At 36.7% G+C, this 22,379-nt stretch overlaps 1 protein-coding gene across 6 annotated transcripts in view; it reads left to right on the forward strand.

The window, feature by feature from the left end:
- GRIA2 (glutamate ionotropic receptor AMPA type subunit 2) overlaps positions 1 to 22,379 on the forward strand; it is an 82,433-nt gene that overhangs the window by 33,240 nt on the left and 26,814 nt on the right. For all 6 annotated transcript variants that reach the window (XR_016465717.1, XR_016465718.1, XR_016465719.1 and 3 more), the window contains exons 3-6: positions 3,728 to 3,967; positions 8,752 to 8,948; positions 12,414 to 12,467; positions 14,343 to 14,504. Coding sequence is in view for 3 of the 6 variants with exons in the window: in XM_031614250.2 (XP_031470110.1) it covers positions 3,728 to 3,967; positions 8,752 to 8,948; positions 12,414 to 12,467; positions 14,343 to 14,504 (653 nt within the window). In the remaining 3 variants the exon portion in view is untranslated. The remainder of the gene's footprint in view (positions 1 to 3,727; positions 3,968 to 8,751; positions 8,949 to 12,413; positions 12,468 to 14,342; positions 14,505 to 22,379) is intronic.

The following is a 22,379-nucleotide window of genomic DNA, read 5'->3' on the forward strand; positions in this document are numbered from 1 at the left end:
TCTAATGTAGGAATCCTGCCAGAAAGATCTACACTTTCTGCTTTAGAACCACTGGATCGCCGTTGTGTACTTAAAAATATTCCCCCTTCTTTTCCCTCCTGCCCTCGGAGAATAAGAGTCCCCAAACAGTTGCAAGCATTTATCTTGTGACATTCTAAATAATTATTTTAGCAAGCTTTTATTATGTTGCACAGGTGCCCTCCCGCTGATCCTTAATAGGAATTTCACACATGCAAGCATAGAACTGAGATATTTCAGTGTTCAACCATAACACTGATCATTGCTGATAAACTTTTGAAGTTTATCCTGATTTTTTATGGTAAATCTTAATATCTGCTAGAGTGCATAATGTGCTTACTTTTAAGATTAGTGTTAGTTTTGCTCTAACATTTGGGCACTCCTGAATTAAATGATTTTATATCTTTTATAATTGGAGAAATGCACGGTGTTTATGCTTTTATATTGATAGTTGTGGGGATTGAGTGTTTGTGGAGATCAGCTTTTAAACTGCTGTAAGCAGATAGAGATGCTGTCACTTCATTTCCTCAGCCAAAGGATGTGCTTTCTGCTCATCCCTGGTTTGGTGTGGGGGAGATCGAGAGGATGGCACTCAGCTTTCTCAGGTGATGTGTACAATTATGGATGGATGATTTTCTGAATGTAAGAATTGTGAGTGGTAAACTCCCAGGTCTTTTCTGCAGAGAGTGAGCTGGTTGCACGTTTCCCCCTGAATGGTGCAAAGCACCTTCATTCTTCAAGCACTGTCCAGTGGCATTAGCAGGTAAACTAAACAGAAAAGCTGTTTAGAAAATTCACAGCCCTTTTCAGAAGATTTTTTCAACTTAATCAGTGTTATACCCCTAATTGACTTGAGATACATAGGCCCCTCCAATGGTAACGCCTCCTATTTATTACCATAGAAACTACAGCAGGTACAAAGAGCACAATAATAATTAATTTATTAATTATTAATAATGTATTACCTTAAGAAACCAGATGAGCTTTAACAAAATTAAGGGTAGAGTCATGCACCTGGGAAGGGATAACTGCAAGTATCAGTACAGCTTGGGGGATGATCTGCTGGAGAGGAGAGCAGGATTCGGGGGTCCTGGTGGACAACAGGTTGGCCTTGAGACAGCAGTGTGCCCTGGTGGCCAAGAAGGCCAATGGGATCCTGGGGTGCAGCAGCCAGCAGGGCAAGGGAGGTGATCCACCCCTCTACTCTGCTCTGGTCAGGCCTCACCTGGAGTACTGTATCCAGTTTTGGGCTCCCCAGTATAAAAAAAAAAGGCAAGGATCTCCTGGAAAGGGTCCAGCGGAGGGCCATAAAGATGGTAAAGGTCCTGGAGCATCTTCTTATGAGGTAAGGCTGAGTGAACTGGGTCTGTTCAGCCTTGAGAAAAGATGACTCAGAGGTGATCTTATTAAAGTTTATAAATATCTTGAGTGTGCACAGCCAACCTCTTTTCAGCAGTCTGTGGGGATGGGACAAAGGGAAACGGCCCTAAACTTGAGCATAGGAAGTTCTGTACCAAGATGTGAAGAAACTTCTTCATAGCGAGGGTACCAGAGCACTGGAACAGCCTGCCCAGGAAGGTTGTGGATTCACTTTCTCTGTAGATATTCAAGACCAGCCTGGACACCTACCTGTGCAGCATGCTGAAGTGGGGCTGCTTTGAATGGGAGTCAGACTCAATGACCTCTGGAGGTCCCTTCCAACCCCTGTGATTCTGTGATGCCATTTGACCAAGCAAATTCTCAGCCACAAAGCACTACTTTTCTACATCCCACAGTTAAGTTAGCTATGCATTTTTGCCAGCCACGGAATAGAGCCTGCAGGCTGTGCTTGCAAGCCTGCACCAGAGGAGGTAACCCACTGTTGCTACTGCTGAATCGTATCAGACACCACCTCACTGTGCTGGCGTCCACTGTTTGGTTTCCATTGATATTCAGCAAGCATCAGTGTGACCACGTGCAATCTTTTCCGCTGACTTCCATGTCAGCCACCATTCTGTCAGCCTCTCTGCTGCCATCTGCCACATGGCAACAAAATGTAATGGAATATTGGAGGTTCAACCTCTACTGACATGCCACCAACATCTGTCTCTGATATTGCTGGCCAACATAATAAAATAGGAAGCATTACTTTCAGAGCAGTGCTCGTAAATATTGTGTTTATTATAGATGAAGTCTTGTACTCTTGTCCCGGTAGACTGTGCAGCATCCTTTTATACAGGGGATTAGTCATTGGTTGTTTTTAGTCATTTGTATCCTCTCACCTGAGGTGAAATTCTGACCTTTTTAAAGTTAACAGGAGAAGCGTTGAAGTTGTTGGACTCAGAATTCCACCTAGGCTGTTTAGATACTTTTAACTGAAGAATAGAAATAGTTATGGCTTGAGATCTGCCTTTGGCAGGTTCACGAGGTGTCTGGACAATGCTGTCAGTCATACGATACGACTTTTGGGTGGTCCGTATAGAGACAGGAGTTGGACTCAATGATCCTTATGGATCCCTTCCCCTCAGGTTATTCTGTGATTCTCTGATAGACAGGAAAAGCCATGCGAAGTAAATAGAAATTAATAATAACATGAATAAAGGATCTCTTTTTTTTTTTTAATAAGGATGTGATAACTTTAAAAGAGAAAATAACAAATATGAGAAACTTCAATAATAAGTCAATTTATTTCTGCCCTCATATGTGAATTGTATTCAAGGATTAGTGCTCTTTAGTACTCTAAATAGCCAGGAGAAGTTAGACTCAGCTATGTGGTGATTTATACCTATCAGTAGATCAGGTGTAGCAGGGTTTGCAGTGAGGCTGGCTTTGTCTAGAAGGATTTGCCTTGTTCAAGGTGACAGTGTGCAAACCAAAGAATGCGTAGGTGATATCTCAGAATTAATCAGGGAGGAATTTTTCCTTACTCTGTCCTGTTTTCAAAACCTAGGCACTAATATAACTTGCAATATCAAAGAACAGGATGACCCAGAAGAACTAGCTCTTCTCTACAGGCTGCATTTATCAGCAGTGTTCATCAGCTGGCTTGAATTGTCTCAAGTGATAAAAATTGAATAATCAGCATGTGATTTACATCTGAGGTTATTCTTTCTGCAGCATCACTGCAAGTGTCATCCAGGAAGATTGGCTTTTGCTGAGTCTGAAAACACAGAGAATTCAAATAATGCCTGAAACTTTAAAGCAAATCAACTCGTTTTCTGCAGCTAAGAGACTTGCTTCTAGTTCTGGCTTTAAACATTTTTATTTATTTCTTTTTTTTAATTTGGGGAAATATAAAGAATTGTGCAAAAAGCTCGAGGAGTCTTGATCTCAGAACCAATTTATTTTTAATGTGACAATTATCTGCTTCCTTTGGTGGTATGTGTGATCATGATAACTCATTTTATAAATTCCAGCTGCCTCTGATGTTTATATACCACTTTACAGTATAAGTTGAATTTAAGAGTAGCTTGGTGCATTTAATTTCTAAATAGTCTTGGACTGCAAGCCACACCTTTTGATGTTTGTTGTGGTTTTAACTGGAAGCTTTATATTACTGATTAATAATGCTAACACACAATTATCTCCATAACACAGCATTACTCTGGTTCTCTCTCATTGTGAAATTAGACAATTCTAAGATATATATATATATATATACAAAACATAATTCTCAGTGCATTTTTGGAAAAAAAAAATCCCACCTAACTGTTTTTCTTTCTCTTCCTAGTCTGCTCCCAGTTTTCAAGAGGAGTCTTTGCTATTTTTGGATTCTATGATAAGAAGTCTGTAAACACCATAACATCGTTTTGTGGGACTCTTCACGTCTCCTTCATAACTCCGAGCTTCCCAACAGATGGAACACATCCATTTGTCATTCAGATGAGACCTGACCTCAAGGGAGCTCTTCTTAGTTTGATCGAATACTATCAGTGGACCAAGTTTGCATATTTATATGACAGCGACAGAGGTGAGATCCAGTTTTTATCTGTGTACTATTTGCTAGTTGTCTCTCGCTGGAAAGCTGAATTTGCCTTAGAAAACAAAGAGAGGAATACAGCAAAAACATTTAAATTTACAAATGATTTCTTAGGACATGAAAATAGTTTAAATGAGAATGAAATTACAGTGTGCATTAGCAGAATTTCAAGCGTGTTCTGTTAAGTTATGAGATTATTTGCTTGCTGTGAAATGAGTTTTTGTCTTTTTAAATAATCATCTAAGAATTAAAGAAATAAACTTAAAGTGCTAAGATATATTTTCATGTGATGATGCTCGTTATCTGCACTCAGCTTTTGAGCTGCGTGCCAGCCATTTAAAATCAGAGTCAAACACAAACATCAGTAAGCTCATTCTTTCACCAAATGGCTATTTTTTATGCTGATTGCTGGAGTTTACCCATATGAACTGTGAGCTCCAGGAGGTAGTTGTCCAGTTATTGGAGGCCTGAAGATACAACCCAAGCTGAGTGCTTCAGCTATATTTCAGTAGAGTTAAGGAATGTCTGCTAGCACAGATTTACTCCACACAACACATGAAATCAGTAGATGAGCAGAAGACAAACAAGAGCCTTGGATGCAGTCCATGCTTCCTTTGGAAGCTACCAGTGACAGTACTTGAGTTCTTCCCTGCTGTTTATTATTTTTTTTTATTGATGAACCCAAATGCACTGCTTGTAGGCAACTTCTTCAGGGGTGCAGCCTCCACAAGTGCAGTGCCCTTTTATGGGTCTAATAATTGTGGCCTAACAATTTATGGACTGTGAAAAAATTACTTGCAAATGATGATGTATCAATTTTTGGAGAAATAGCATCATACTGCATGTTTTGCCCTTTGTGGAATTCCCTTGTCATCATTCTGTTTTCACCCAGTAGTCCATGACCAACTTCTTTCTATTCCCAGTTTCATGTCTTCCTTTAAGAAGGCTATCTAGTGTCTTATCTGCATGGCCATTGATCAGAGTTAAATGCACATTAAATCGTAAGGTGGACTTTTGTAAGATTGTAAGTTGGTTAATTTAATATTAAACGCACCAGTTTATTGAGTAATGGAGTAATGTTAAATCCTCTGCCTTCTGATGCTCTTTGAAATGTTAAAAGTTGCTCAGAAGCTGAAGGGACTACCTCAAAATAGTTCACTGTCACTGTTTTAAGCCCCAAAGTAAGAAAAACTAAAGCTGACACGTAGCCTTCAGCAGCAATGTCATGTGGGTTGATGAACCCTAAGCTTATTTCTGTTGCAGATCCTTTTCAAATGATCACATTAGAATCTGAAACAGTCACTGCTGTTTTAGAAAGGACAGATGTGAAATGCTCTGTCAATCAGCTAGCAGTGTGTGGTACATGACCTGCATGTGGTTCATATGTAGGAAATAGTGAAAAACACCTTGTTGCTGCACTGGCTGAATGGCTGGGAATAACAGCATGAAACTTCTGTTTGTAGTCACTTTTTGGTTATGTCTCTTTTTTTTTATTTGTTTGTTTTAATTGAGGCAAGGGATCCCAGTGATAGTGAGCTCCAAGGCATGAAATTCCTGCCTTTATGCTGAGTGAAATCAGTGCTCCCACTGCCTGCTCTAAGCCCATCCAGCAGAGTCAAGCAGCATGTAGGCAGCACTTCTGATGACATCAGACAAGGTTCACACTTCCTCCAAACGCTTTTGTTTAAGTGTTAATGTGAGGTATATTTAAGGAATTACATGTAATTTTTAGATACTTCCTCCGTCAGGAATGATATGAAAAAGACTTACTGCTCGTGGAAGCTAATAGAAATTAGTTTAATGACTTATTCCAAAAGTGTCATTTATTGCAACTTTTACAGCTCCTCTGTGGCTCGAGGCTGACTGAATGAAGTGCAGAACAATTTCACATCTCATTCCTGTCTGTAAGAAGTGAAGCCATTCACTGTAGGCATGTCCAAGCTATTACTGGTTTAATGTGGCACTTGATGTCACATAAAGTGGCTTACACTTTATCCTCCTTGCTTTCTCTGTGATGCCAGCACTAAGCAGCACAGTTTGGAGAAAGCAATGACATGAATGTAAGATTCTCTTTATAACAGAACTGCTAATTTAGTCAGTCTCTTTTCATTCCCCCCTTTCAGAACTCACAGAATTAAGTCTGTCTCATTTTAACATGTCTACGTACATGAAGTTCCCAAACAGAAATACTCATGCAGTCACAACCAGCAACTGGAGTTGTTAGAATTTTGTCCTCTGCAGATTTTTACTTCCTTTACTCTGTAGAGATAATTCCTCAAAAGCATTGCTGTAAATGTTGGTTTTTTTTTTCCACTTTCCATTGTGTTATTGCTGTCAGAGTAAACTAAACTGTTTGAAGATGACATCTGTCACCACTAAAAAGCAACAAACCCGCTCACTGCAGAGGGCACTCCAAAAAAAAAAAAAAGGAGTTTCTAGGAAAAGTGGAAGATCAGAAGAAAAAAATATATAAACTCCTTATAATGGATAATAGTAACATTAGCAGCCCTCATTAAATGAATCTATGCCTGATATTCTGTTTGGTGCAAAGGGTACTTAGAAGGACATGTTCAAAAAGCTAGAATCTACTAAATCAGATCTGAAACAATGATCCAGATTATGTTTAATGTCTTGTCCTGATCCAATTTGTCTCGTTAATTTTTGGGATATTTATATTATAGTTATTTTTTAAATTTCACATATGTAGAAGAAGCAAAGCTGTTAAGCACAGGAACAGAATGCAAATTAAATCAATAATATGCACTGCAAAATTATCAAATCCTTGATAGGGTCTTCATGTTGTATTACTAATAAAGATGATTTTAGATTGCCAAATGTGCAAATGAAGCAAATAGTACACTTCATAATGAAGAATTATAAAATTTAGCTTATTTCAAGTGAAAGGAGAATTTGAAACATGTTTAAACCAAGCCCATAGGAATTAGCACACTACACAAGTATGTTCACACATGCTAGAACTTTGTTTTTTTAGGAACCTGCAAAAGCATTTGTTTCTGAAAATTAGTTTAATTTTCCTTTCTCTTTTTTTTCCTACTTGTTATGCATTGAAATTTTCATTGCTAGCTTCATCCAATGTGTGTTTTTTCAAGATTAACTATACTTGTACCTCTCAGAATAAGATTTCCCTTTTATAATACTTGCTCTTGATCTTAGGAAGTGTTATTCAGCAACTGAGTGAGCTGCACATGGCTGCTTCTAATATCACAGAGCTGCATAATAATAAAGAAGTTGTAATTTCCTCTGGAAAATGCCTTGACATTTCCTCTTCAAGTTGGAACAAAAATTCCTTCCACAGTAATTCAGTCTTAATACTCATTTTAAGAAGTAAAACCAGTAATCTAAAACCAGAATTGAATGTGGGTTTTATATTCCCAGGAGCAGAAAATGAAAAATCTGCAATAGAAGAAATTGTTTTATTGTCTTGCGTGATCTTCCAAAAGAATTAAAAAGGAATGAAAGTAAAAAATTGCCATTGAGAACTTTTTTTTTGAAGTATGGAATTACTTTGAGTAGCTTATGATATTTTAAGATACTCTTTACGTCTCTTGGTTTACTTATGTTTGTTTTCTTTTTCTGGGAAACGGCCACTTTAACGTGTTATAAACAGTTTGTGTGCCCTTGGACTGTAGCTATCTATTATTCTAAAATATTCATTGCATGACATATAGAACTTCCTATCAGTCTTTTTTAAAGTCAGTATAGAAAGCCAGAACTATCTGACATATCACTGAAATTATGTTTTTGGAAGCCTGCCATTTTCTTCCTTTGCTGATGACCAGTCTTATATATATTGCTGTACATCATTACTGCTTTCACTCGGGAAGCTGAATTGCTAAAACTGACTAATATGTTTACAAACTTTGAGGCAAATTGATTCTTAATACTTTCTTCCTACAGTTACGTTCATAATCACTATCATTTCTCATGAGAGTTATCCTTGAAGCTTCTTTTTACATGCCTTTGCATTTCTTTGCTCACAAATGTATGTTTCTATTCTCTGTGATTTAATCTTTAAAAAGGAAAAATGAGTCAAGTGAAATCTTCAGTGACTTGCAGGCAGTTGAGACTGTGCAGAACATCATAGCTTCCTGGCAGAAATATGCCAAAATGCTAAAATAGCAGCAAAAATCTACAGACTGCTCATAGGTGTTAATGCTGGGCCTACTAATCTATATGGAAAAAAATACATATAATCAAGTTTTCATTCATTATCAGGGATTGATTGTGGTCTGCAGAAACAGTAGCTCAGTTATGATTATAGGGAACAGAAACAATAATTTCTCATCGCTCTAGAACATGAGAATTTTGCCACAGGCCTCAGTGAGATCAGGATTTAAATAGGTTACTGCTTAAGTATTGAGAGCAGGAACAGTTAAATAGAATTTAGTAATAAAGAGCTGATCCTCTTTCTGTAATTGGATCATTTTTTCTCCTGGAAGACCTCGTTCTGAGCGTATAGGATTCCAGCAGTGAATCAGTGAATTGGCAAAATCCCCTTCTGAAAAAAAAGTTGAAGCAAAACCAAAATATTGTCCTTATAAGGCTCTGTTCTGATCCCTTCCAGTTGTTTAAATAGAAATCAGAAATGGAGATATGTGTCCCACTTTCTCGAGTGAAATTTCTAACTACGTGTGACAGTTCAAACAAGTAATGGTGTAATCTTAAATAAGTAATCTCATAAATCATCTTCCAGAAGCCTGTTATTCCTGAAGCTTTGTCAGTTATACCTTCTGCTTTCTCCTGCGCGTCACTAGGGTTATCAACATTGCAAGCTGTGCTGGATTCTGCAGCTGAAAAGAAGTGGCAAGTGACTGCTATCAACGTAGGAAATATTAACAATGACAGAAAAGATGAAACATACCGTTCACTATTTCAAGATCTAGAAGTGAAGAAGGAAAGGAGAGTGATTTTGGACTGTGAGCGCGATAAAGTCAACGACATTGTTGATCAGGTTTGCCCATTCCCTATTTTTCAGTTATGGCAATTATTTATATTCTATAAAAAGCATAATGAGTTCGTTTCTGTTGATCCTGTTTTTGTGGTCATTATACATCTTTTGGAAGTGACAGACTTCTGTTGAGAGCCACATACACATTGGACAGAAAGAGAATGTGCAAATCCTATAATTGCTCCCTCTGTTCAAAGGCAGGATAATTCTGTCTGGATCATCCGGTATGGCTTTCTATCCTGATTATTTTGAAAAAATCTCATTAAGGCTATTTTGCAATCTGTCTAGGTATTATACTACATTATATGTGCTTCCTACTCTATTGTAAATGGTGAGTTACAGAGAGTTATATAAGTCTGGGGGTTATTTTGCTGTGTATCTAGAAAGTGAGTTCTAACCTTTTTTTCCCTCCCCCCCAAAAAATTTATGCATCTTGTAGGACTGTATCAACAGCTTACCTTTTTCATTCAGTTTTCCTCATAATTCCTTGTTTTAGTTCCTCTCTTCTTCTCTCACCATCTTATGATGTGATAACCAAGTTTGGATGCTGTCTTCCATAGTGAGGGCTCCTTGAACTTTCAGCAGAGCAGAAAGATGTCATCTCCCCATCCCCCTGTATGTTGTTTATCAAAATTATTTCTTTTTTCTTTTTTAATTTTCTTTTTATGGCAGCATCACAATGCTCTGATTCAAATTCTTGCATTGCCTCCAAATCCACCTCTTCAGCCCTAGTGTCTAGGTGGGTCCAGATGGATCTTTTCAATGTTGGATTTTTTTTATCTTGTTTACTGCTTTCGTGCATACAGAGTACAATGGAAGACTGTAAGAACAATTCTGTTCTGATTTAAGCTTGACCATGTGAGACAGTGCACCATCCTTAGGAATATATTAGCTAGGTTTAGTTGCATTTGGTTGGGTTTAGTCTGAAGGTTTTTTGGAGGGTTTGTTATTTTAGTCTTCGCTGTGAAGATGATTATAGCTTGGAGAGGCTCAGGCACTGAGCATTGTGTTTGAGCATGCAAACTGAGTGCATTCTATTTATGTGTTTTTTGTTTGAACTTGTATCGAGAAACTGTTTCTGTGATTTTCAGGATTAATTTTAATTTGGTCCTGTCTTTCAGGACATTCCCAACTTCTCTCTGTCACCATCTGCAATGTTTTATAATCATATTTTTTGATTCATCATACTGATTGGGAAAAAAAGCAATACATCTCATGTTATTAAGATGTATATTGAACAGAGCAATGCTTGAGAGAAACACTGCTTACCACTTATCAAACGGTTGTTTGCTTACCTTACACTGACTTTTGTCCACGTTTCCTTAAGAGCTTATAATGATGTCACACAGAATGAAAGCCTTATTAGACTCGACGTGTTGCACCCGCTGTTTCCTCAGCCTTCCTAAAGGATAATATCATATCAGAGAAAGGAAAGAAATTGCTTTGACATACTTTGATTTTCACAAGAGTATCCTGACTGTTTATCATCTTAATATCCTCTAGATTCTAGGCAATCTCATATGTAATTTTAATCTATTTTGTGAGACGAAGACTAATTTTTTCCAGTTTCACCTTGTACTCCTTTTTAATGACAGGAACCATCACTTTAGCTACCACGCATTTTTACTAGCTTTGTCTGTGTTTGGTAATAATACATTATTTTCTTTTGGCTTCTTATTTTGGTGCATCTCTAGGATATTTTTCATACCCTTGTTGCACATTGACAGGTCGTACCTTTGTTGAAATTTAGATTTTTCTCACTTTGTCCCCACAGACTTGTGTCACTTCTGAAAGCATATGGATGGATAAACTCTTGTTTCTGCTCATCTGGTTTTCTAAGTCACTGAAGAGCGTTAAAAGTTGTGGATCAGCCACATAGATCATTGTAATTCCAATCATTTATTCACATCAAAGTAGTTTTCTGCTTTGCTGTTGGAACATAGTCTCTGCTAAGTGTCAGCTGTCTCATGGGTTTAGCCTTGAGATTCTCTTTGAAAGATACCCTACCAGATTCTGGTGTTTGATCTGTTTTCTGGAGTGCATTATCCCTACTCTTTTGCTCCTATGACTCCCTTGCCTTACCTTAAGTAAACCCACTTTAATTATCTCAAGTAGTCTGAAATAAATGCCAACATGACTATTTTTCTGTTAATTTTCTCTCCCACCTAAAATGAATAATCATCCTAAGAAAGGATTTCTGGGATTTCTGTAAGTTTCTTTGGCCTGTGAGTTTCTTTGATTGTGTCATTCTGATTTTCTTTTCTAACTGCCAATTAGGTACACTGGATTCTACTTTACTAGCAGATTTATTTGTTAAAAAAACCTTCTAATTCTAGGCAAAAAACCCCAAACAAATAACCAAAACCCACGCCAGCAAAAGTCTTTTCTTGAGCGTGTCTTCAGCCTTTGTATCAGAATCCCTTTTTCCTTATTACTTTTACTGAGAAGCACACAGTGGGCTTCCTGTTGACCAGTTTTTTTCCTGAATACTGGAGTATTATATGCTTTCTTGATACACTGAGCTGCAAATTCTTTGCTTGCTTTCTTGCTTTCCATTCTTGAACAAACCTTCTTTGGTATTTTTGTTTATCTCACTGTCTTTATAAGCTGTGTCCCAGTAATGCTTTGTGGTCCTCGGATCACCGTACAGACACACAATGTGTTTGCAAAGCTCTTCCTTCATTCTTTTTTTTTTTTTTTTTTTTCCCTCCTGTGCAACAGCTTCTTTGTCAGATTCCAAGCATTTATGTAAGTTGAAGCTGAAAAATACTTTGAGTTCACTCCTGTTGTTCTCATTGTTCAAAAGATGGAAGAAATCTCTAGAGACCTCATTTCTCCCATTTCCTTTCTCTGGAGAAGTGTTTTGCTTCAAAGTGCAAACTTCCCCATGAAGATGTAGTCTTAATTAGGATTATATGGGAGAAAAATCCATGATATATGCTTGGCAGTGGAGACAGCTGAGAAACCAGCTTTGAGAGAGATTATGAGGAAGCTTTAAGGACGACAAACAACAATTTGAACTTCTAAAATTTCCTCATAATGTAGATTCTTTTCATTCATATCGTAATGCTTTTCATTTTAAGTTTTTGGTTCAAGGAATGTTACTGTACTGCTACAAATGGAGCAGAACCTAAGCAAGAATGTCTGAGTCACAGTGCTTCTTCTGGTTCGATCTGCTTTGTGATACCCATTCCTACCAGGCGGGGTTGAAACTTTAATATGAAGCACAGCAGTTAGCATTCAAATCCTCTTACAGATTTTGGAGCTTGATCTTCAATATAACAAATTTCTACCAGCAGTGAGTATTTTCATGAGGTAAAATAAAAGTAAAGCGCTCAACAAACTCACTATTGCATATGATAAGGCTCATAACTAATTTTTACATTGTATTATGTTTAGTGATTCAGTTTAGTCTGTCTGTCAGCTGAACATTCTCTATCATGGGTACTTTTTTTTTTTTTCTTACAGGTTATCACTATTGGTAAACATGTTAAAGGATACCATTATATTATTGCAAATCTGGTAAGCAATTTTAATATTTAAAATACCTGCACTACACATTTTACTGTTCATGGAGGCACGTAAACTAGTACTGTGTTTTCAATGAATGCTTAGAAAATAAAGAAAAGCTAAATATATGTGCGTGTTCAGATAGTGTTTGTTTTATTGGCTGAGTCTTTTCAGAGCTTAAATGCTTCCTGTTAAATTCCTGTCAATGGGATTGAAGTATGCTCAGCCACTCCAGTAGAGGTTTGTCCATTTATCTGCATACTGTAGGAAAGTCAGTGTAGGTAGGAAAATCAGAAAAACAGCTTTCCAGGTTATGGTGTGATGCATTCATCCAGATAACTCATGTTTCTTCCCTCATCGCTGCAGTTTTTAAAAATCACAGCTCTCAGCTTTGATTCTGCTGGACTACTGAATCTCACCTTCACACATCCTCATTTCTCAGGTTGGCGTGGCAATCAGTTTGGTAGAATATCTCCTTGAACAATCAGGCAGTACAGCTAATACTGTTCCTAAGGGGGAAGAGAAGGTTCAGGAAACTCTCAAAATTGTCGAGGTTATTTTTTGAAATTCTCTAAAGATGAATGGCCATTTTACTGACATTAAAGTCAACAGTACTTATTTACTTCAGCTAGAGAATCTAATACATTTTTTTTCTGCAACAGATAAAGCAAAGTCTGTGGGCTTGAATGTCAGTTTCTCTGCTCCACAAAAGAGTTTTGAGGGTTGTATGGTGAGAATGCCTTTATATAATTTATTCATTCTCTTTATTCCTGGGACTTGATATGGTTTGACTAACAAAAAATTCAGCAGAGCCCCTAAATTGCTCTGATTTACACTGTTATTCATAGTAATCTTAGAGGGAGTTGAAAACACAGAATTACTGTAGTGTGCCTAATCACACTTCATACATAGCCCATATCTCCTCCTAGTCTTTGATCAAATCACCTCTCCCCTCCAGACAAGAGTATTCTGAAAAGTTATCCATGTTGCTATAGAGCAGTAAGGAAGGCTTTAAGAGTTCAAGGTCTCTTTAAAAGCATATCAGTGTGGATCCATATTTATATTTGTTAACTAATTTTATAGAACAAAGAAGGTATTGCATGTTCACAAGAAAAGCAAAAAGTCATGCAGAATTTGAAAATTCCCTGTGTTTGTGCTGCGTATGTTGTATAAATATTTTTAGTCTCAAAGGAAATAAGCATTTTGGAAAGTTGCCTGGTGTATTTCATTACATTGACTGCTTGCTGTTTCAGCCATTGCTTGGCTTGCTACAATAAGATTTTCAAGCCTATAAAATTTTAAGCATATTGAACCATTATATTTTAAAGCTGTTTAGTACCATATTCGCTTACTGTGTGTTTGTGAAGGTAAATGTCATACATGTACCATATATATATATATATATATATGATGATGATTTCAAAAAGTGTTCTATCAGAAAGAAAACTTACGTAGTCCTTGATTATATTGTCTTTATACTGATGGACAAAATTAGACATCCCTCATTTAATTTGGATAAACGAACTGTTTTAGTGTAACCCACTTTCATTTTATATATTTAACAAAACAACCAGCCAGGCTAAAATGTGCTCTCCTATCTTTTACTGACTTTCTAATCTAAGTAGTCCCATTGAAATCAGTTGTTTTTGTTCTAATAAAGTTATCATGGCAAAGGTAGCACTTCTTCTGTGGAAGTACAAGACTACTGAGCAACAAGAGGCATTGTTGGCTGTCAGCCCAGGATTTTAACTTGGATCCTGTTTGAAGAAAACATTTGGCATGCACGTTTGCAATAGACGTCATATGGTAATGCTTTTATATGCATAAGGCAACTGAGAGATCTGCCAGAACTGCTGGAATAACAGACATAATGTTTTCTGTGCCCAGGGATTTACTGATGGAGACTTATCCAAAATTCAGTTTGGAGGAGCTAATGTCTCAGGATTTCAGATAGTTGACTACGATGATCCCTTGGTGTCAAAATTTATACAACGTTGGTCAACATTAGAGGAAAAAGAATATCCTGGTGCACACACTAGTACAATAAAGGTATGTCTTGCATTTGTTTTAACTGTGACAGGATGTACAGGAAGCAAGGGGATTCGACGATAAAGACAAGAGAGAAAAGCTGACAAAATCAGCTGTGCCAATTCTGATGTTTTCTCTGGGGTTCTTTTTAACATTCTCTATAATAGTGCTGCTTCAGCAGAGATACTGCACTGTCAAAGAATGTTAAAGACAGCATCAGTTTTTCTTGTCTAACTGTAAATCTTTGCCTGACAACTTATTAGGAATATTTTGATGTGACGTATTAAGTAGCTGCTGACTTCTTTTTGATTTGTCTCTTTCTCCTAGTTTTAAAATGTTTTAGGGGGGTGTATATGTAGTCATACACGTGTATATGTAGTCATACACAGGGAGTACAGATGTAATGCTTCCTGTCCTACCAAAGAAATGATAAGCCAGTTGCTCTGGGACAGATGACTAAATCCTACAGAAACTTACAAAATTAAACAGTGTGCCTGAGGTACAGAACTGTGGTTTAGTTGCAGGTCTGAGTGATGCAAGATGGGATGTTGTGCGAAAAGGTAAACTTCCTTACCTCAGCTGTCCCTCTGCAGAAAACTGGGATAGTTGTATCTTCTTGTATTATGTAGCAGTTACAGAGATCAATTATTGCTTTCAAAATTTAATACAATCATAAATTTTATTCAAAATGATTTAAGTGTATTTAAGTAATTCTCAAGCGTATTACCACAAAAGAAATAAATGGCAAATGTTCTAGGCGTAAGTTTTTATAGGTTGAGTATGAAGCATTGACTGCTAATAAGGTGAATAAGAACCTTCTGCAAGAAATGGAACATGCTGCAAATTCTTGAAACAGAAATTCCTGAAACAGAAATTCCTGAAACAGAAATTCCTGAAACAGAAATCCCTTAAATGCCCAACTTTAATGTTTATTATATTTATAAATAGATAGTTTGTGGGTTCTTTTTTTTTTTTTTTAATACCATATTTTGAAAGCTTAATAATTGAAGCTATAATTTTTCTGTGGTTATTTTTGTATTTAATTTTTTTTTTGAGAGAGAGAACAAGTAAATTTTTCATGTACTGTTTGACAGAAGAAGCTAGAGCCCGTGTCATGCCTTTAGATGAAAATGGCCTCAAGTTGCACCAGGGTAAGTTTAGGTTGGATATCAGGAAAAACTTCATTACAGAAAGGCTTGTAAAGCACTGGAATAGGCTGCCCAGGGAGGTGGTTGAGTCAGCATTCCTTGGTTGTGTTTAAAAACCATTTGGATGTGGTGCTCAGGGATGTGAATTAGGGGAGGGTTGTTAGGGTAGGATGGTCAGGTTGTGGTTGGACTCCATGATCTTGATGGTCTTTTCCAACCCAAGCAAATTCTATGATTCTATTATTCTAGATGCATTCTTTTTATATTTGTGTAATATATATTTCTCTCATTCAGGCAAAAGACAAGGGATGAACTGACTGTGGATGATTAGTAGAAGTTTTTTTTTGTGTCTCTGGTTTTCAAGGGATGAAATCTACCTACATTTGCTAATGTTGCAGAATCTTAGTCTGGAAGTAATCACAGTGAAAGGCAAAGGTCAAAAAAAAAATAGTTGCAGTGGTTTGTTATAACATAAATTTGTTATTTGTTATTACTGCTTTTACATCTTCCTTTTTGGTTCCTTTTGATTATATTAGAAATTGAAAGTGATAAAGGAGCGTATTTGGAATATCATCTGGTTTTGGAGTTTGCTTTTTTATGGATAGCGAAAAGAAATGAAAAAAATTATTTTCATAAACTTCATGTTTCAGAGCACATTTTAAATTAAATTAAAATGCCCGATCTGATTTTTATCTTTGTTTGCATAGTATCTCCACAAGGAATATATGGGAAAGCACTGCTATTTGGATAAAAGTTGTATTAAATTATCTGATAATTTATGAGTACTGGGGAGGAGGAGGGAGTAGATGTATGCTGCAGTGCTTGGAGAGGCTGGTTGTATCAATTGCTGTGTTTCTTAGCATAGGTTTCTATCTTTTGCCCTTGTACACATGTTACTTGTCAGGTTCCCTTCGATTATGTGTAAGGCACAGAGATGTCATATTTCATTGCCATCCTAAGGGACCTAGAGGCAAAGGAGAATGATGGCCACAGCAGAAACAGGGCAAGAAAGGCCTTTGAGCAGTTATCCAGTCCATCCTCCTTGCCTGAAGGCAGAATCAAATGCACCTGTGTAATTCCTGATGGATAGTGATTTCACAGCTTTCCCAGATGTTCAATTTAAGAGCATATACAGTCTTGCTTTTTGCTTTTTTTTTGTCTAACCTAAGCTAGGCTTTGTCTCCAGATCCCTTACTGCTGTCTGCTTCTTATATATGAGCACATTCTCTTTTCTAACTGTCCTTCTGTATACGAAGATGGCTGCTGTATTTGTCCTTCCTGCTGAACTAAATAATCCCACTTCCTTTGAATTTTCTCACCTTTTTTGAAATTCCAGATTGGGTTCTGCACCTCAGCCGAGTGCTGAGCTTTGTGTAGCTCAGATCCATTCTTTTCAGTGCTTCTTTTTGTGAAACTCTTTTTCTCACCATCGTGGCACAGTTAAACTACATTTGTCATTAGAGCCAGAGCTTGTTCTGCATTGCTTTTCTGTACTACTGCCAGTTTAGACAGTCTCATGCTATGTCTGTGCACTTGATCATTCCTATAAAATACAGGATTTTACATCTATTCCTGTGGAACTGTATTCCTTGCCTCTCCTCGAACAAGCCATTCCTTTTTATTAGTATTCTAGTCATGTGAATTATCCTGTGCTTCTTGGTATACTATATAATGTCCAAGTCTCTTCTTGGTCCATTCCATGATCTCGCTGAAAACCTTTCTCTCTGTTGATTTTAAGGCAATAATCCAAACTGCCACTGTTCATAAAAGAGCTTATGCTACCAGCTCCAATGGATTCTAGAGTTCTAAAGCCACGACAGCAAAATCTGTGTGAAACAGCTTGGTTTATAGGATTTTTGTGTTATCGATACGTAATTCAAAGAAGCGTGAATGCCTCTACAGAATCATAGAATGATTTGGAGTGGAAGGAACCTTAAAGATCATCCAGTTCCAAATTCCCAGTGTCAGTGGTTAATTTTAACCTTGATATTGCAAATGTTTCATTGCAGGCAATAGCATTGCAATTTTCTTCTGTTTTCCTGTGTTCATTTTGTATTATCAAGAGCAACCCAGTGGAATATAGCCCCAGTATAGTCTTGAAAATGGAGAAAAGCACCTGTATTTAAAAAAACAAAAGAAAAGAAAAAGGTGCATTATAAAGAAATATACTTCTCCAGAAGAGTAGATTGGAGAAGTCTAATACCACAGATGCTAAAAGGAGGACCTGGATCAAATTACTTTAAAAATATACCTTCATAGTTTGTAAAATATTACTTGAAATATTATTCCACTTTTAATGCACAGATGAGAAAAGGCTTGTTACTGTACTGTGCCTGTATTGATAAACGCACAAAACAAAAAGATTCAGAAAGATACTTAAAACTATGATTTTGCTGCCTTTTTACAAGAGGACTTCTCATCTTCCTAAAGGAACGCTGATATGCTTAGGGTACCTCGAATTAAATTTAGAATAAATCTGTTTTAGCTGAAGGTCTCTGCATGTAGTTCTTTAAAGAGCCAGTAATGTGCAGATTTTGTAACAATCCAGCCATGTAGCAAGACAAAAATTGAAGTCCTATTTTGATGCCTTTTTGTGTGTGTGTTTAAATACATACAGGATTTTCAGAGCTTTAATGTCAGGGTATGCCTAAGATGCTGTATCCATACACATCCAAATGCCTCAACTTCCTATTAACACTTACAGTGGGGGCAGCCTTTGGTATAATTTCAGGTGGAGTTCATATCTTCTGAAGATTAGTGAGACATGCAGAGTACGAAGTCATTCTACCTAGTCATGAGCTTTCATAAGCCAGCTTACAGCTTGGTAAATGCAAGAAGTATTTATTCTCCACTGGCATAAACATAATGGAGCCAGCACACAGAAAAGAATTTGTGGCTGCCGGGTTGAAAAATGAAAGTAGCTCAACTCATAGAGAGCACCACTGTATTGGAAGATGGCAACAATCCAGTAGCCACTGAAGTTATTTTCACTGCCTTAAACTGCATCATGCTGGTGCATTATGTTTCAGATGTTCAGAATGTGTGAGGTTGCATTTTAAGGTGCGTAATCCCTTCCCCATGTGCAATCAATGTGTAGCTAAGAGCAAAACGGTAAGTTATTCTTTCTTCTGATTTTTTGATTTTAGTAGTTTCACGTTTTCAATTTTTTTTTTTCTTTAAACAGCAATCTAGTATTCTGAAACTATGAGATCTATTTTTATCAGAGCTAACGTGATTATAGAATTTGAAATGCCTGTTGGTAGTACAAAACAGTGTGCAAAATTGCAAAAATAGGAAACTGCTGATCTGAAACTGATAAGTCAGGAAGAATGAGCAGGGAATAATGCATGGCTTTTGGTTTAACTCTTCAGGTGCTGGTATACCTCAAGAAAGGAATGCACAGAAAATGCAGACAAACATAAAGGCTTGCAGAAATAAGTAGTATTTAGGTGACTCACTGATAGTAACAAAGAAGAGGACAGCAAAAACTTTCAAACTGCAGACTCAGGAAGCAATCTAGATACTACTCAGCACAAGTGTACGATTTGTGGATTAAACAGTGCCTTCATTTTAGAGAATGATCATGATTGCAGCATATTAGAATGATTTTATAACACCAGGCATTTAGTAAAAGTTGTAAGTTCCTCTGTTGCATCAGATACATTTTTAATAGAGAAATGTGATTGACAATGCCAGAATTCAAGCAATTCAGTGTGGGTTTTAATAATTTATAATGATTAAAATGAATACATTTCAGTAGTATTGCCTAACTTAATCAGGAACTGAACTGTTTGTTTTTTGGCTCTGTAAAACTGTAGTCTTGCATTTGTGAGGTTTTTCTGCCTATATTTTTTTCTGTCTTTGGTTTCCTGATTGCTGGACATAAAAATCTAGCAGTTCTAGCTACCTGATTTTACTGGAGTTTTGAATACCTATATCCAATCTTGTCTAGTTATAAAAATATATATAAAGAACGAGGGCGCAGGAAGTTTCATTGTGCAATTACATGCTTCTTTTTAATAGCTTAAGACTCCTTTGTATAAGTAATCGCTCATTCTATTTTTTAAAGAGAACTCAAAGAATGAAAGCTGTGTTTGAGGTATCACCTGCAGATTTGTCTCAGACCCTGAGAAAGAACTATTGACCCAGATCCTTCAGTCCAAGAGGCGTAAGTGGCTGAACTGTGCCAAAGGAAAAGTGCTTGCAAGTCTTCTGAGGACTGTAGCTCACTTTTTTCAGCCAGCATCCCTGTTACGTACTTGGGTAGCTGTGTGTATTATTAGCTAGAATCTAGGGTGGCAGAGCAGCAAACATGAACTGTTTATTATCCTGTGGAAGTTGCTACTTCTTGGTTAAATCAATGACCTGGTAAGACTGGCATATTTAATTTGCTTCAAAGTAATTCAAAGGAAAAGGCTAACAAGAAACAGTCTTTTTCCTAGAGAAAATAGGCAAATGCTTGGGGTATTTGGTGGCTGGGGTAGGTGAGACTTGATCACATAGGTAGGCAGGTTTTGCACTTTTTTTTTTTTTTTTTTAAGACTTATTAGTATTCAAATGAGAGGTTCTGGACATTTTTAGAGCAGTGTGTTGATTTATTTATTTATGGTAAGTGAACTTGTGCAGGGAAAATCGTGGTATCGTGTCCCCGTGCCTTGTATAGCTCTCCATTTACGAGGATTCAGAGTGCATTGAAACCAAGCTCAAAGACTGTGTGTGTATACATGTGTATGTTGTAGGCTAGTCTAGAATTTAAATCCAATTAGTCCAAGGAATTTGAAATTTCAATTTAGGTTCATTTCTACAGCAGTATTGTTAAATTCCTAAGATAATTAGTAGCATGTATTCCCTTTGATCTGTGTAGGACTTTTGACTTCTATGAGTAAAAATAGCATAGCTGAAGAGCCTGCTGGAAGTTTTGGATGCTTACTATTCACATGGTATTAAAAAATGGCTGATACCAAATATCTAATCTCTAATGATAATTATTAAAATAATTTTAATTAATTACAGCAGCCATGAGTTTTTTCTTCTGGAAAGTAATATAGGAAACGTTTTTATAATCATCTCAGTCAGTTTCTTGGATGAAAGCTCAGTTCACCAAGGATATTTGTTGTAGATGATAATGCTTGAATGGCTGTTTTTATCAATAAAAGAACAGTGGTTGAAAACTATATTTCAGTAAATGTTTTAGTAAATAGCAATTTACATTTAAAAATGTCTATCTTCTTTTAGTCACACGTACTTAATGACTCATCACTACCTTTATTATTAATTTTTGAAATGGAAGTGGTTTGTGCCAGAACATATGAACTGAAAGAGGTTCCAGAGTGTTTCTAGGGCAAAGCAGTTAAGAATAAGGATAACACAGATTGGTAAGCTGTTCTCACGTTGAGAGTGGCAAAAAAAAGATCATTTCAGTCAATGGAAAGTGGACAAAAAGGTATTACACTAGTATTTTGTTAGCTTTCAAAAGGATTCTTCTGTAGACTAAGGTGATTGTGTTCTGTTGCATCCAGACTTCCTCTTAAAAAATATCTTTAAATGCCCACAGACCTAAATAGCACATTAGTTAAAGATGCTTCTGGACACTCAGATTCATTTTTAGGAAGACAACATAGCTTCTTATTTGAAACCTTTTACATATGCATATTAGTTTAGTTTGCAGCAGCCAGTTTGAATTTTTCAATTTATTGTACTTGCACTTCAACATTCATAATAGGTCTTCCAAGTCCATTTCAAACCTGATTTTTCACATGGGCAGATAGTAAATAGGATACTGGAATGGTTTTGAGCTAAAAGAGAAGGGGATTCAGATTAGATATTATAATTTTTTTTTCTCAGAGGATGATGAGGCACTGAAATAGTTTGTCCAGAGAAGCTGTGCACATCCCATCCCTGGAGATGTTCAGGGCAAGGCTGGATGCTTGCCTATGGCAAGGGGTTGGGACTCAGTGGCCTTTAGGGTCCTTTCCTACCAAAACCAGTCTGATTCTATGATTGCATTTGAAGAAAAAAAGAGTTTTATGGAATCATATGTTTATGAGTAAAAAGGCTTACGTTCTTCGTTGTTTAAATGTAATTATTATTATCAGTTGCATTGTTGTTTTTTTTTTGCAGCTGCGTTCTTTTTAAGGTTGGAAGTAAAATTACACAAACAGATGAGATTTTACAATTAGTTTGTCAGGATGGGTGGTTTCCACAAGCAGTGGGATGAATTAGAAGTAATGTTTTTCATAAATAAATTCTGCAGGTTCAAATTCAAATAATTGTTTTTATTATTTCTGTCAAGCACCATGGACTCATAAGCAAGTAATTGGTGTTAATTTTTTTTTTTTTTTTCCTGCAAGATCCATGTGCTTGTTAAAGGAAGAAAATGTCTGTGACAACTTAATGTGTTCAAATTAGCCTCTGCACTTTACTGAAATATTGCAAACAAGGTGATAAATTGTTTAGCGAATCATTGGGAAAAAATGGCTGGTACAGAGCAGTAAGGCAGCCATTTGTATACCCACAAGATACAGAGACACACTTTATTGTATATGCTGCTTTGATTTGTGTTATGCTTATAGTTGAGTATGCTAGAATTGTTTAAATACAAGGAAAAATACTGAACGTCTGCTTTGCTCCACTTACACCTGCAACAAGGAGTGCTTCCTTTATTGCCTCTTTGAATCTTACCTCCAGCTGAGGAAAATACTCATATCTGCTTTCTGATCGTATTTTTCTTAACCTCTATTGGTGATGT

Source organism: Phasianus colchicus, chromosome 4, assembly GCF_987193195.1.
Source record: "Phasianus colchicus chromosome 4, bPhaCol1.hap1.1, whole genome shotgun sequence".
NCBI classification, from domain to species: domain Eukaryota; kingdom Metazoa; phylum Chordata; class Aves; order Galliformes; family Phasianidae; genus Phasianus; species Phasianus colchicus.